This window comes from Zonotrichia leucophrys, chromosome 3, assembly GCF_028769735.1.
Source record: "Zonotrichia leucophrys gambelii isolate GWCS_2022_RI chromosome 3, RI_Zleu_2.0, whole genome shotgun sequence".
Lineage (NCBI taxonomy): Eukaryota > Metazoa > Chordata > Aves > Passeriformes > Passerellidae > Zonotrichia > Zonotrichia leucophrys.
The window spans coordinates 101,106,259-101,122,522 of NC_088172.1; the positions used below are offsets into that span (position 1 = coordinate 101,106,259).

Sequence of the window (16,264 nt, forward strand, 5' to 3'; positions counted from 1 at the left end):
AAAATATAGACTGTGAAAATGTGGTGTGCTAGTTCAGCTTGTAAACTTGATGGTTGGAAACATCTGTTCCCCTCCTCTCTTCTTTATGCCTCTCTTTTGGGAAGAGCCTTCCTACAAGGCGAGAAAATGCAGTGTTTTAATCTTTTGGTCTGCATTTAGATTTCCCAGCATGGCATCTCGTTCCAGGAATGGACACAGTGGAACAGCTGTCACCTGGGAGCTAATTTATTTCTGTGTAGCATGCAAATTATCTTTTAAATAATTAGAGACTGCACCTAGCAGTGAATTTCCTCACTGATTTGTGTTCGGTGTAAGAGCTGAAAGTTAACCCCGTGGTACTGGATTTCCTGGCCAGAATGTGCCAATGCCATTCTCAAATTAGCTTTAACAACAGGCCCCTGAGATCCAGCAAACTTGACAAAGTCATCCCTTCTGCTTGTGTGCCTGGAACCATAGCTAATGGGAATAATGAGGGAAACAACATTCCCTTTTGTCTGGAGAATAGTTCCATTGATTTGGGTGTGAGTTCAGCAGGTTTTAAAAGCTGCAGGACTTGACCCACAACCAAAGGAAGGATTGGTCACTGCCTGGACTCTTGGAGGAGGTGAGGCATACATTGTCCTCCTTTCTTGTTGCCTTGTGCCATGCAGTGGGTGCTCTCCTTGCACTTGGGCCTGCAGCCAGTGCATTTCTCAGCAGAGGGGCCTGACAGTGCAGTTCTTCTATGCCAGGGCAAGAAAAAATGTAGGCGCCAAAGGCTCATCACCTGTGAGTTGAATGGCATTACTCACTAGATTTGGAATCCACTTCAGGAAGGAGTTTTCTGCAATTTTTATTCATTTCCCATCAGGCTGCATCTCAAAAAGTCAACTAGAATTTGAGTCCCCAAGAGCAAGGCTCTTTCTTGCAGGGAGTCTTTTTTCCTGAAGAAAAAAGGAAGCAAATTCTGGTGATGTGCTCTGAAGGGATACCATGGTGTATGCTATGCTCCTGCCCCCCCTCACTTGCTGAAAGGCCTTCAGAATATTTCCATTATTATTGCCCTAGCAGCAGATAAAAGAGAGGGGTGGAGAGAGAGGTCTGAAGCTTTTCTCTTTTCTTTTTAAGTTTATAGATTTACTGGTCATCAGTCCTCCGCACTGCTTCACAGAGGAGGAATGCAGCCAGCATTCCTTTTGTGTCCTCCTGAGCTGAAGGCAGCTGCAAGGCAGTTGCCAAGTTATGGAACATGTCCACAGAGCAGTGGAATCTCCCTCTGCTGCATCTTAAGTACAAAACAGATAATTAGAGGATCTCCTGATACTTAGCAACCAAACGGATGCTCACTGGCATCATGCCTTTAATATGAGATAGAAGTGCTTTATGTAAGGTTCATTTGGCATTAATGAAAATCAAATCTAACATAAATGCATAAAAATCTGACCCACTAGATTCTAAAATACTTAAGGAGCTTGTTTTGCAAATGAGGTGTGAGTGGCTTTTACTTGGGATTTTGTAATTGTGTGTTAATGAACTGGTTGTCAGCCATGACCTGCAGAAGATGCTGGTTGTGTCTCAGTTGTGTGGCACTCACAGCAGTGAGGTGAGGGCAGCGCCAGGCAGGGGCACAGGGGAGCAGTGCACAAAGGCAGGGCTGTTTTAATAAGGGATGAGCAGAGAAACCTCACAGGCATGGTCATCCAGGCAGAGCTCAAAAACACTTGGTTATTTTTTGTTTCAAGAGCTTTGTTTCCAGGACTTGTCAAATTGGACAATTTGCTTGCTCTGCACAGGGATCTTGGGCACCATGAGGGGGGAGAAGCCCCCAGCAGACATGACCAGGGCTCTTTGGCAAGAAGGAGCTGAGAAGAGTGGCTTTTATGGCAGTACTTGAGGGTAGGACAAAAAGCACAGGGGATTAAGGTAAACTGTAGTCACAAAAAAATGTTTTTTCCTCAGTGCCAGAATGCAGGTAGGATTCAGTTTTCCCTGAGGAAGGGAACAGGTGATCCATTCATGGATCTGTGGAGATCCATGCCAGGTGGTTCCCAGCAGGCCTGTGTGGTGCTGTCCAGGAGCTGGGCACCCTGAAGAAAATCCACAAAGTGGCACAGCTTCAACTGCACCAGGCCATGGAACATGAGGCTGCCAAACATGCTGCAGGAATATGTGAAGGGAGTCAGGCTCCCTTTCCCTGAGAGGCTTTGGAAAATCCACCCTGAAACTGTAAACATGGATAACAGCACCAGATGTTTCCTTGGCTGCTCTCTTCAAGCCCTGTCTTTTATTTTCACGTTGCATTTTCATATTGGCTGTTCAAGCTAAATGCTCAAAAGTACTTTGAGCTGCATGAACTGCATTATCTTATTTTGAAGTAACCATTTAGGTTTTTCCACTGAAGTTCACTTCCCACATCCTGGTGCTGTTAACATTAGGCTGAAGGTGATCTGTTAAGCAGTGTCATCCAGTGAGACTGTCAAGCAGAAACACCACACTGGACTGTTTATTGACTCAACACTAATAAAGCTCACAATGTAACAAATGCATTAAGGTAAAGAAGAACATTTAATGTTTTCAGCATTATTGTTGAAAGGTAGTGAGAATTTCATTACTTACAGGCTGGATAATCAGTGATTATTTACACATGAATAATGCTACATGGAAAAGCTGGTTTTAACCCAAGCTTTCTGAAATGAAGAGTGGTTGTTTGTTAAGAGGAGCACTAGAATGCCCTGCTGCTGTCTGGAATCTACTGGATCCCACACCATTAGCACACTGGGATTACATTTGAGGGACTCTACTGTAGGCTTTTGTTCATCAGGCAGACTCAGAGATGTTTCTTCTGCACGGTTAAAAAAGACCAAAAAGGAACTCTGTAACAGGTAGTGAGCATGACTGAGAGGGACTAGTGCTGCTCTGTACCTTCTGCAGCCTAATTAGAGGGAAATGTGTATGCTTTTCCTGAGGAGAGAGAGCCAGGGTAAGGAAAGAGGAACACGTTGAAGGGATATCAAAGCACTGAGGGCTTTTTTGCTCCCGGAATTAACCGCTCACCCCGCAGTGCTCTGCTACAGCTGCACTTACTGAGCAAATCGATACAAATGGCTGGAGATTTCCAGATATTAAGTAGCTTTAAAGGAGCAGCTAACTTGCCAATGAAGAGCCATGTTACTAAGAAACCCCACATTCAAATTAGTAAGTTAAAGCTTGTCAGCTGAACCCTGCCACATTAATTTGCAGCCAAACCTTGCTGATTCATACAAGTAATTATGCAAACCATTATGAATGATTGAATCCATAAACAATTGCAGAAAAGCAATCATACTCCTGCACACAGCCTGTTTGATGGTTTTGTGCCTCAGGTTTAATTTCCTTTAAATAATTTTCCATAATACATTATGTGTGAAATAACACTATGTGAAAAAAATGCAGTAAGCCTGATGTCAGGGTCAGCCACAAAGTGCTCATAGAGAGAGCACAGACAGCAGCTTTAAAAAGCACAGAGGTTAGAAAGTTCAGAGAGCAGTTCAGTGAGAGCTGGTACACCACAACTGCTGTGATCTAACTAAGGTGTCTAAACTTTACCAAATACCAGTGCTGAAATAACAGAGAGTCTCTCCTGAGGCCACTTAGGAGAACAGGAAAGGACTGCATTATCTCAATACCAGGATCTGCTTTCTGAAGGTGCCTCTGGGTACAGTGCTGTAACATTTCCAGGATATTAAAACTGCAGCAGAGCTGATTTATCAGTCATGATGGATCACCAGCATATTGGGAGGGAGCATGCTGGTGAGTGGTGCAGTGTCACCCCCTGACGTCAGCAGGTCCCTGCAGCAGCCCCAGGGAGGCTGGTCTGGACCAGCAGGAGCAGTGTCACCCTCAACGAGGTCTGGAGCCAGTGGCCATTTTTCCAGAACAAGAATTGCAAGAGCAGTTGTCCTTTGCTCTGGTTTGCCATTGCAGTGCTGTTTAAAAGGGGATTGTAAACCACGAGTTTTAAACCAGCCCTCTTCCAAAGACAAGACATTGCTGTTTATGTGAGAAGAGGTAAAACAGCACAGCCTTCCTCTGCAGGGTTTGCTTCTCAAAAGGAACAAAAGAAATGTCAGCCTGTGAATTTGTGAGCACTATTGTTACTTTGTGAACCTGCTCTGTGGATTCACTCAGATTTGTTGTCCATAAGGCTGTTGGTTTCACTAATTACCGAGTGAGAGCAGTAACAGAGTCACGGACCACTGAATTTAACAGGAGATATTCAAACACCTGGACAAGCAGGTGTTCAGGGAGCACAACTGCAGAGCAAGGCAGTAAAGGCCCTTCTTGCTACAAACAGGCTGTTGGTTTGCATTTGCTGCTCAGCAGTTGTAGGTGAATGTTAAGAAATTGCAGGTCAGGGAATATGTTATGTCCCTTGTGCTGAAGAACAATGCTCTTAGGTGGTGCTCTAGGGGATTTTACACAAATTGGTCTTGCTTTTTACCTATGTAAACAAGCTGTCTTTTGAAATTATTGGTCATATGAATGCGGGAAGTGCTCACTGGAGCATTTATTTATATTATCTTTAAATTAACACACTATGATTCCTGGTCCAGCTATCCAAGGTATATCAGGAAACATTTGGTATCTTTTGCTGGTATTACCATACCTTTGTAATTAAGAGTCTTAAAGACATGCATATCTTGTTCTCAAAACAACACTTTTAATTTTGCTGGCAAGATGGGATGTTCCATCTTGTGTGCTTGTGTTGGAGAAAAGACTTTTGTTCATCTTCAGGCTGTGGTTGGGAAGTATTGTCAGGATGGCCTGAAAATTGAAATTGCATTGCATCCCATCACTCCACAGCACTTTACTCTTCCCACTCCTGAGAAGTGGAAGTCCCTGCTCTGTGTAGGCACTCCTGGTGTAATTGTGTTCCACTTGAGCCCATGTCAGCTGAACAGCTTCAATCTCCTCTGTGCTTGTTCTCCTGGGGTGATTCCTGGGATGTGTGAGCAGCAGCCTTTCCCTGCCTGACTGGGCTCCCAGCTTTGGCCATCACTTGCCAAAGGCACCAATGAGAGACACCACCAGAGCCATCCACACATGCTGGAGAATGACTTTTTATGTCCTGAAGTCTGAGAATTTCAGCCGGGATAGAGTATCTTCCAGATGAACAGCCTAGAGAATTTTGCATTTCAAGCATTATATCTCTTTTTAGAAAAACAATTCGACCTAGGAAGGTGAACGTCTATCTTAAAGATTCCCTGGGTTGTACAAAGTTTGAGAAGGTACAGAGAGGAAAGGAGACTCTCCATCCACTCCTTACAGATTACCAGGAGATTAAGCTGATCAGTGGCTCTGCTTGTATTGTGTACTAAAAGCCATAGTGCTGCTCTGTGTGTGCTCACAGTGCTGGTGGCACAGCCATCACCAGAGGGCCCTGGGCTTAATGGCACTGGTGACTCGTGGATGGCTTTGGGAAGAAACAAATGGGATTTCAAGGGATCTGTATTCAGGATTGCTTAGAGACATTGAGAGCTGCAGATTCAACCCACATCAGTTTGTGAACTTCCCTTGAAGTGTGTGTGTTAATGGAAGAATGGGTAGGAGGGATGCAAGGAGTCTAATTTGGGTGTGTTGTTTCCATCCATGCAAGTTGTGAGTAGCAAGCATAAGAAGAGACCAGTCTGCAGTGGAATTTCTCAAAGGCACCATCACAAGATGCCAACTGCCCTTTGAGCAGTGGAAAATCCCCTCCTCATCCCAGCCTCCTTGCAGCAAGAAGGCACCAGAGTGTGGCACAGCTCAGGGGTCAGGTTTGATCCCTGGAACTAGATCCTGGGCCAGAGCATGGGGCACTTGGCATGGACAAGCTCCCCTGCAGGTAGGGGATGTACCACAGAGCTGAAATTACTCATTTCTTTTGTTATCTTTAAAACTTCCTTTTTGTTTCATCCTTGCAGAAAACAGAAAAGGTGTTATTCTGAAGGTTTTTGATTCACTTTTAAAGATTTTCTGGCTTCACACCTTGCTGCCAGTGCTATAACCCTGTGCCACCAGACCTGACTCAGGTGGCAGGTCAGTGTTGGGTCCTTGCTGCCAGGACATAGAACAGTCTTCCACAGCGGCAGAGGCTTCTTCTCCAAATGTGGTATGTGACTCTAGGCAGCTCTCAGGTGGACAGCTGTGTGTACACTCATTTTTGCTTGCTAGCACTGCCCAGCTCTGTCCATTTTATTTATATTTCTTGCAAAGAGAAGGATTCTGTGCCACAAAATATTTCCTTCCTCCTTGCCTCTCATCTAATGTAGGCTACACCTCACAAATGAGGCAGAACAGACTTGAGATGTTGTTTGTCAATGAAAGGTGAGCCCAGCTCCTTAGCAACGCAGAGGATGTTGTTCATTGTCTTCTGCAGGAGCCTGTTCCATCCCACCCATCACAAACGCCTTCCCCCAATCGCTGTCATCGCCAGAAATGCTTCCAGCAGGGATCCCCGCTAGGAAGTGACCAAGTTTGCACACCCCTTATGTTCCTGGCAGACACTGTCATCTTGTACACATTTAGCCTGATCACTCTGGCAGGTTATGAAAGACTAAATGGTGCAAACACATGTGGCAGATGCCGTTCTTGTGATAGCGGAGGAGCCGCTGAGCCCCTGTTGGGAGGGTGCCAGCTCTGTCTCATACACTGAAGAGCTTTATACTTTGAAGCCTTCCACGGCTTGCCCTGAGGGACTGCTGCTGAAGTGGTAATAAAATTCAGAATGAGCCTCAGAAAGTCAACTTGTTGGTTTCAAATGGGGGTTTTCATTATTAAGCTTCTCTTTAGCAGCCATATGTAGAGCTGCTCTGTCAAAAACACCGTGTACCCTCTCTGAGAAAGGTGATTGGAACTGAAAAGATAAATAGATAGAAGCACAGAGCCGGCAAAGAAAGTGAATTGTTTATGTGAGCTGAATCTCCAAATGGCCCTTGGTGTTCTTCAGGTGAAAGGAAGTGAAGGAAGTCTGGGAGTAAATGTTGGTTACTAGGAGCTCCTTCTGGCAGTCTAACTAGAAAATATGGACAAGGCATTCTCTGCTCCCCAAAACCAGGCATTTTATTTGCATTTAATATTCCAATTTCAGGTTTTGAGCTCCAAATCTGTGTAAATTGACCAGAACAGTAAAGTTGTGATTATAGATGGCGCTGGTGACAATAGCAGGAATATGTAGCACCCCTGAAACATTTATAAAAAGCATTAAGTGCAAAGCCTCAGTGAGGCAGGTGAGCCCCTTAACTGAGGTAAGGCAGTTGGGAAGGTTGCACCTCAGTTGAGAGAGGAAATCATCTGCTCAGGATTATAGTCTTAAGATGCCAGCTTGAAGACAAAACAATTGGCCAGCAGAACATGGCTTTTACCACAGCATATCAGTAAAAACAGAGTCTTTAATTACCTTAATGTATTCTTGTATAACACCTCCCTTTCTCTCTTTGTTATTTATTATCAACAGTGAGTTAAAGGTTTGTGTTGGGTGGGGTTTTTCTTCTGAAATTGAAGAGGTTTTAAATATTGGGGGATATTGTGTTTTTCTCCAGCTCTCTGCACCCTTTTGGGGTGTGCAGTTACTGAAACAAGGATCCTTAAAGCTGAGCTCATCCTAACCTGCATATCCAAATGAGCAGGTGTCAGTCCCAGTAACTCCTGGGCTAGGCAGCACTTGCTATAGCACGGATGTGATGCTTGGAATGGTGTCCATAAATATTTATACTTTGAAAAGGTCTGTGGGGGAGAGAGAGCCCTGCTGTGCTGCAGACCAAGCAGATTCCAAGAGGCAGCCCCAGCCAGCCTGGCACTCAGAGGGGAATGAGGTGCTGGGATAGAGAGGGCCAAGCACATGGACATCCAGCCAAGCTGTGCCAGGTGCACAGAGCATTTTAATGCGTGTGAGGGAGAGCTGAGGTGTCTTTGGAGCAGGAGGGGGAAATCCTGCCCTTGGACATGGAGGAAGTAAAATCTGCAGAGAGGAAACTGCACATTAGTTCTCTGTGGACAGAAATCTCAGGATTGTTAAATCTGTGTAGCATGTTTAAATTGCCTTATGTAGGTGCTTACTTAAAATCCACACAGCTGAACCAGGAGAAGGTTCCTGTGCTCCAGAGGGCAGTGCCAGGGTCCTGCTGCCATTCCCAAGGCATGAATGTTGGTGGCAACCACACAAATTCCCCCCTCTCCCAATTTCCTGGGTGAGCCTGCTGACATCTGCTCGGTCATTATGAAGATGAGCACAGGGCACCTCCTGACCACTGTGAGCATTAACAAGAATTACACTCCCAGCATCTCACCCAAGCTGTAAAATTTATCTTTCATTATAGAGAGAAATAAATCACAGCTTTGTAATCTGGCTGCCCCCAGTTATATTTACAGCCATGAGGTTCTACAGGGAGCAGGGCCCTCTCCATCCTTTTCCTCCTTTTTCATGGAAGAATGCTGCTGTGAATGCTGTCACTGAAAAGAAAAAGTTACAAGAGCTTCCTCCTAGAATCGGTTCAATTTAGCTTCATCACACTAGTGCAAAGAACATATTGCAGCGCTGTGGTGGCCTGTTTTTCTGGCTTTTATTAATCCAGAAACCTTAATGATGAACAACATTTGTGTCATTGTCTACACAAATTTAATTTGTTTATGCAGTAGTTCAGTTAATCCTGCAATCTGCTTTTCTCAAATGAGGACAGATAATGGAGACACCGTTCTTTACAGGTCTTCAGGCTTTTAAATTCTGATAAAATCAGGATTCTTCACTGGGTCTTGCCACAGCTCTGAATTAAGCCACTTTAAATGTAATTACTGGAGCTGGCTGTACATCAGGAACATCCATTAAAAGAATTGATTGACCATGCTGTTACAAGGAGGCATTTTATGAACAAACGATCATGATGGGTCCAGAACTGTAATTTATAAAGGCAAAAAAGCAGGTAAATACTTTATTAGTGGTTAATGAGAGGTTCACAAGATAACTAAATTTCTTCTTTTTTACCCAGCTACTTCAGGGAACCTTGGTCTTTGGCCATCTATCACGATCGGTTTATTGATCTGCAGAAGGAACTGCACCAAATGCTGATGTCAGAAGAGGTAAGAAAAATGACTGGCGAGTGCATTTTATTATTTAGGCAATTTGTTGGTGTTGGTCACTTTGATTTCTGCTCCCATCTGTATCCTGAAGCTTTATATTTCTGTTTACCTCTCTCTTCAGGGAAGCCAGAGCAGACTGTGTACCTCCCAGGGGGGTCACCATGTACAGCACAGCGTTCAGTTTTCTGCTTTGGGTGTATTCTCAAATCTGCCAGTAGAACTCAAACTTGCTTTGTTGTCCATGACTGCATTTTTGCATTATAGCTGCAATTTTGTACAAGTGGAATCTGGAGCCTGGCTTGTCCATGTATCCCCCTTAGGTTTAGGGGTGTTCCCTAACAGGAATATGCTATGGGCCATCCATCCTACACCTCTCTCAGCAGAGCCTTGGGTAGGTTTTTCAACACCTAACCACAGGGAATACCTTTCGTAGTCCAAAGGGTGAAAGCAAGTGGCTTTTTCAGTGATAAGTGGATTTCCTGAATAAGGGTGGAATTAAAATGTTTGCTAATGCTGTTTTACAGCTTTGGCCCTAGCACCATAACAGAGGCATAGGCATAAAGCCTCAGCAGCCAGGAACTGCCTGCCCAAAATCCAGAGTCACTGTGCTCTATGGGGAGAACTAATAACAGCAGGTGCCAGGCAGCCCCCAGAGCTGCCTTCCCCACCTCCTGAGGAACTTCTGGCTGATCCCAAACAGAGTTTGTGGTCTGATTTTAGTGCTTCCAGCCCAGTACCCGGGACCAGTTCACCCTGTCCCTGCTCACACTGCTGTGCCTTTGTTTAACCCCATGTGGTTCCAGATGGTGGCACCGGGTTTTAAACATGTGCTCACTGAGTTTTTAACTGTGCAGAAAACAAATGGAATTGAGTGTAAATGGAGGCAGGGTGGCAGGAGGAAGTGGAGCCCAGAGCCCAATGCTGCTGTATCCCAGCTGCAGCCATGTGTGCTCAGCCCTGCCTCTCCCCAAAGGGCTCAGAGCTGTTTGCCTCCTGTTGTCCTGACCCAGAAAGGGCCTTGGTGCAGTTTAATTTGGGTTCTCTTGGAAGACCTCTATAAAAGAGTGCAAAATTAAGTTCTGTGCAGAATGAGGCACCTGATGTGAAGTGTTTTTCTTGCCATCATTCAAACTTATTTATCATGCTGTTAGTGTGAACAACTTGGGAGAGAGGGAATTTGTGCCCTACAAATGAAGGACTTGCTTGCCTTACCCTTTGTGGCAGCAGTCCTGACACAGAGGGTCTCCTTGCACAGCCTGGAATCAGCTCTGTGTGAGTCAGGATTCCTGTGGACGTAGGTGATGATATCTCCATCTGAATGAAAATTTGGCATTTTGGACTTCTATTTTTTTTTCCACAGTGATTTTAACTATGTTTACTAAATGTCACAATTTATGTTTTCATTGGGTGTTCATTCTGGGCACATTCCCAGATCCAGAGCTGGTACCATGTGCTCTTGGAATATCTCTTAAATGCCTCAGGACTGGTTGTATTTCTGTATGAACTAAGAGACCTACTGTCTTTGCCTCCTGATGCTCATATTCTAGCTCATTTCAGCATGCAGAAAAATTACTAATGAAGTGTAAAAATGAGGGAGAGAGATGTTTAAGAGCTGTGGGCATAAATGCACAGAAGTCAGATATTTCTGATTAGTTTCCAGAGAAAGTGGAAAGTGAAAAAAGAGAAAATGTCCTGCACTGGGGATAATATTTACAGAAATATTTGCTAATCGAAGCACTAACTGCGCAGAAAAGCCAGTTATGTTCTGGGGCCGGGCTGTGCATTTAGCCTGTGTTGAAATTGTCACCCGAGGCTGCCCTGGCAGCGCGGGGCTCTGGCAGGGCCGCTGGCACGGGCCGTGTTTACCCCTCGGGGATTGCAGCCATGTGTTTGTGGCAGCCCCGGCGATGCAAACATGCAGATGGCAGGGCTGGGCTGGGGGCTGCACCTCCATCAGCTGCTGGATGCTGCCTGCCGCACGGCCTGGGCACACGTGCTGTGCCAGAGCTACCGGAGCAGCGCTTGTGGTCCGTCAGCAGTCATGGCCTGGTGCTCTGGCGGCAGCTGGGCCGGGCTGAGGCTCGGGTAAAAGCCACCACAGTAAATACAGGGCATGGAGGGGGTGGGGGGGAAGTGTGGAATTCCTCTGGCAAAACCCCTCTGGCAGGGGTTCCGCACGGGTTTGCTCCTCACAACCCTCGCACCTGTGGCTGGTTATTTGTGAGGGAGAGGTGAACAAACAGTCGAGCACCACCGGCCCCAGGGCGTACTCAGTGTGAGCCCTATTCCACACCCCACTGCTGCCTGTATCCTAACCCTGACATGTTTTCAGGCCGTGTTGGGACCCCGCTGCCGTGTGCCCCGAGTCCCGTTTGTCTGACAGATAGTTCTGTCCTGCAGGTGCCCGGGCAGCTGCCTAGGCTGAAACCCGGCCGGCCATCGCTTCGGGAACCCGTCCTGTGCTACCTGCGGCACCACCGCGCCCAGCTGCCCATGTACGCCCCGACCGATCCTTACAGACTGCTCCCGCCCGCAGGTAAGAGACAGACGGCAGGGGGGTCTCGGGCCGCAGCCTTGGCAGTGATGGGGGTCTCGGTGCGCAGCCCCGGCAGTGTCCGGGGGTCGCGGTGTGAAGCCCCGTCGGTGCAGGGGAGTCTCGGTGCGCAGCCCCGTCGGTGTAGGGGAGTCTCGGTGCGCAGCCCCGTCGGTGAAGGGAGCTGTCGGTGCGCAGCCCCGTCGGTGAAGGGGAGTCTCGGTTCGCAGCCCCGGCGGGGAGGCGGCGGCGGCGCGTGCCCGCGGGGCCGCAGCTGTATGCTAATGCGCCGCGGGCCGCCCGCCCCGCCCCGCCGCGCCGCACGCCTGTCCCACCCGGGCGGGCGGGGGCGGCCCCTCGAACCCCCCCTCCCTGCCTGCCTGCCTGCCCCGCCGCCTGTCCCGGCCCGCCGGGGGGGTGTCCGGGGGAGCGGCGGCCCCCGCGCCCCCCCGCCCGCCGCCCTTTGTGCCGAGGGTCGCGCAGCTTTATGCTAATGACGCGCACAAAGGCGCGCGCGGGGGGGCCCCGCTCGCTCGCGTGCCGCCCGCGTGCCCCGCGCCCCCCACAAAGGGCCCGGCGGGGGGCGGGGAGGGCGCTGCCCGCACGCGCCCCCGGCCTGGCGGCGGCTCCGCTCCCCCCCCGCCCCTCATCCCCCGGTCCCGCCACCTGCGGGGCGGCCCCGCGACCCCCCGCGCGCAACCCCGCGCCGCCACGGACAAAGGGCTGCGGGAGCGGGGCCGCGGCCCGGGGCTCTGCCCGCCGCGGCTGCACCTGCCGCATCCTCGGCGGCTCCGGGCGTGTTTGCTTGGGCACCTACCCCTCTGCCCGTTCCCCATCGCACCTCGTACCCGACGCGCAGCGGTTCGGGCCGAAACCGAGCGCCACTGCCGCCGTCCCTGCGTGTACTGGGAACCGGGCCTCACCCGTTAGGGTTAGAGTAACAGGTTCGGTTACCCGCGGGCCGGGGCTGTAGCTCCGCCTGCCCCGACCCCGCAGCAGCGCGGAGTTGTTGCGTTCGCAGGGTTGCCGGCTCGGCCGGGCCCTGGTGACCCGTTCGTTATTCCTCCCGCTCGGACAGACCCGTCGTTGGCCACCTGCTGCCGCCGCTGGGCAGCACCCCCGGCGGGCAGCTCCGCTCCCCTCTGTGCCGCCGCCACAAACGCCACTTTCGCCTCCGCCGAACTCCCCTCTCCCCGCAGCCCGCAAGCAGTCGGCCCGCCGGAAGCGGACGGCGCTCCGTGCCGAGCCTGCCGGCGGCGCGGCCCGGGCTGGCGGGCGGCCCGAGAGCACCACCCGGTGCCGGCCCTGCTGCCGGCGCGGGGGGCGGCACACAAAGGCCGCGCGTGCCGGGCGGGCGGGGGCGGGGCCGGGCGTGTGCCGGTCCGGGCTCAGGTGCGGCCGCGCCGCCGCCGCCGCCGCTGATTGGCCCGTCCCGCCGCCGCCGGCCCGAACAATGGCCCCGGCCCGCTTAAAGGCGGCGGCGGCGGCCGCGCCGCGGGCAGAGCTAGCAGCCTCCGTCGTGGCCGCCGCCGGCCCGGAGCCGGCGCGAAGATGCCCCGGGGCTTCCTGGTGAAGCGCAGCCGGCGGCCCACCCCCGTGTCGTACCGGGCGCGCTGCTGCCGCGAAGCCGCCGCCGGCCCGCCGCTCCCCGCCGGCGCCGCACAGCCGCCCGCCTGCCCCACCGCTCCGCCGCCCCTGCCGCGGGACTCGCCGCCGCCGGTGCCGTTCGGGACGCCCGATGCCGCCGTGCAGGCACTGTACAGCCCCACGCGGCCCGTCAGCAGGGACAAGTACCTGGAGCGCGGCTTCAGCCTGGGCTCGCCCGTCTCCGCCGAGTCCTTCCCCGCGCCGGCCGTGCCCGGCACCATGGACCCGATCCTCTTCGCCCCGGCTGACCTCAAGCTCTGGGCCGCTGCCGGCCACGCCGAGCCGCCCGCCGCCCACCCCGGCCCCGGCGGAGTGCCCGCGCCGCCCGCCCCGGCCGCGCCGCCCGCCTCGGGCCGCCCGCTGCCCGCCAAGCGCCCGCAGGGTGCCTCCGAACCCGGGCGGCAGAAGGCCCCGTCGGGCAAGAAGACGAAGGCGATCCGCAAGCTGACCTTCGAGGACGAAGTGACCACCTCGCCCGTGCTGGGGCTGCGCATCAAGGAGGGCCCGGTGGAGGTGCCGGCCAAGGCGCGGGGCGGCTGCGCCCGTCCGCTGGGCGAGTTCATCTGCCAGCTCTGCAAGGAGGAGTACGGGGACCCCTTCGCGCTGGCGCAGCACCGCTGCTCCCGCATCGTCCGGGTGGAGTACCGCTGCCCCGAGTGCGACAAGGTCTTCTCCTGCCCCGCCAACCTCGCCTCCCACCGCCGCTGGCACAAACCGCGTCCGCCCGCCACCAAGAGCGGCCCCGAGGCGGGCCGGGCACCGGCCGCGGGCCCGGGTACTGCCCCGGCGGAGGAGACGCCGAAGGAGGCGAGCGGTGGCAGCGGCAGCGAGCGGGACACGCCGAGCCCCGGCGGAGCCTCGGAGGCGGGCTCCGAGGAGGGGCTCTTCGAGTGTCCCCGCTGCGCCAAGCGGTTCCGCCGGCAAGCCTACCTGCGCAAGCACCTGTTGGGGCACGCTGCACCGGCACCCACGGCGGCCCCGGTACCCGCACCGGCCCCGGAGCCCAGCGCCGAGGAGCTGCCTGCCGCCGAGTGCCGCCTGTGCCCCGTGTGCGGGGAGACCTTCCCCAGCAAGAGCAGCCAGGAGCGGCACCTGCGCCTCCTGCACGCCGCGCAGGTCTTCCCCTGCAAGTACTGCCCGGCCACCTTCTACAGCTCTCCCGGCCTCACCCGGCACATCAACAAGTGCCACCCCTCGGAGAACCGGCAGGTCATCCTGCTCCAGGTGCCGCTGCGCCCTGCCTGCTGAGCCGCCCGTGCCTTCCCCGCCGCCCCGCGCTGCTCCCCCGGGGCCGCCACACGATTAGCTTTAATACAGCTTGTGACCTGCTGGAATCTGGCTTTACACTTACCTTCCCGGGGTCTCTCTCTTCTTTTTTTCTGTTTTCTTTATTTTATTTTTATTTTTTTTTTTTTATTTTGTTCCTTTGCTCTGTTTTTTATCGATGTGAACAGATCAAACTGCTTGAGAGAAACAAGCGTTTCCTTTAGTGTAGCCACAAATGCCTTGACTCTGCTGTTGATGGTCTCCAGAAAATGCTGTAGAAACTGCCTTAACTGTGACATGCCAACTTTCTGTTTCTGTTCGTTTGCCCTTTCTAAGGTAGCTCATGAGTTGTCTATCTGTATATGTTGGTTTGAGTAATTATGTTATTTATTTGTTATTTATTTATATTAATTATGAAGATTGATATTATTTGATTGCAGATATTCTAATGCGCTTTTTTGTCTCCCCACCTGCCATTTCACTGTGCGTTTTAGAAGATCTTTTTTTCTTAAGGGATCTGCTAAAAAGGTTTTAACTTTTATACCTAGAATAACACATGATCTTAACCATTTTATCCCGTGCAACCAACAGCTCTTACTTTTAGATGCAATCTCTTTTTCTACACACATTATTTTCTTAACTGTTAGCTATTTATAGAGTGCTTCGATAGAACTGTTTCAACTGTATAATTATTTACTATTCGAATAAAATATTTTCAAATTCAAGCATGCCCCCACCCCTGCTGCTTCTCCCTGCCGGGCTGGCCCTGGGGGCTCGGGGAGGATGGGGTGGAGGGGGCTGGCACCCGGCTCTGCACTGCAGCTGGCAGGGTGCCTCCATAGGCACCAGCCTGCTCCGTGCCCTTTGATGAGATTAATTAAAAAGGAATTAAAGGGAGGAGAAGAGCAGGGTGCAGCATGGCTGCTCTGGGGGAAGGCTGCCCTTTGAGCAAAGGGGTCCCCTGGCCGTGGGCTGGAGCCCCAGCCCTGCCCCTGCTCTCTTTGGGCACAGCCTGCCCTGTGCTCTGCTGCTGGGGAGAGCTGCCAGGTGCCTTCCCTGGAAGGTGTTGCAGGGAAAGCTCGAGGAGAGGCAGCACCTGTAAGTGCAGAACTTGTAGAGATCCCTGCCTAGGAGGGCTGTGCTGTTTGCTGGGTGTGCTCAGTGCTGAGGTGTGGGGCTCGGCAGAGCAGCATCACCCTGCCTTGGCCATGAGCTGTGGAGCTGGGGCAAGGAAGGCCAGGCATTTCTCTGCTTCTTAGCAGGGCTGGAGCCAGCTCCTGCCTGGTCCTCTGTGCCCTGCAGCAGCCTTTGGAAACTGTATGTATAGATACATACAGATCTATGCAGATAGATCTATCTCCAGGGCTTGTGTTTGTATGTGGGAATCCTGATGGGTTTGGTCAGAATTGTTGTAAAATCTGTGTAAGTGGGAAGGTGCATGCTGGGTTTGTGAAACCCCTCTCACAGTTAGGTGTTGTTTGCACCTATAGGATCTCCCCCTTTGCCAGCAGGAGCAGGTACAGTGTGAACTTTACGGCATACAAATCTGCTTGGCAGCCCCAGGAGCAAATCCCTGCTCCCAAACTGGTTGGTGTGTGAAGGGCCAGGGGGCTGTGAGGGCTTGGTGTGGGCATAGGGGCTGCTCTGTCTTGAGGTAGCAATGCTTTGAGGCTTTGGCTCCCTGGAAGAGGTTTCCAGCCTGTTCCTGCCATCTTCTCTCCCCTAAAGACTCCTAACTCTGATTCA

General features: G+C 51.8%; 2 protein-coding genes across 7 annotated transcripts in view; both read left to right on the forward strand.

The window, feature by feature from the left end:
- CFAP61 (cilia and flagella associated protein 61) overlaps nt 1–16,264 on the forward strand; it is a 102,233-nt gene that overhangs the window by 70,953 nt on the left and 15,016 nt on the right. For all 6 annotated transcript variants that reach the window (XR_010439667.1, XR_010439668.1, XR_010439669.1 and 3 more), the window contains exons 25-26: nt 8,982–9,072; nt 11,473–11,608. Coding sequence is in view for 3 of the 6 variants with exons in the window: in XM_064709624.1 (XP_064565694.1) it covers nt 8,982–9,072; nt 11,473–11,608 (227 nt within the window). In the remaining 3 variants the exon portion in view is untranslated. The remainder of the gene's footprint in view (nt 1–8,981; nt 9,073–11,472; nt 11,609–16,264) is intronic.
- On the forward strand, nt 13,059–15,223 carry INSM1 (INSM transcriptional repressor 1). Its single transcript, XM_064707084.1, is given in 2 exon segments — nt 13,059–13,107; nt 13,110–15,223. Coding segments are annotated over 2 exon segments (1,440 nt in total). The 3' UTR covers nt 14,501–15,223.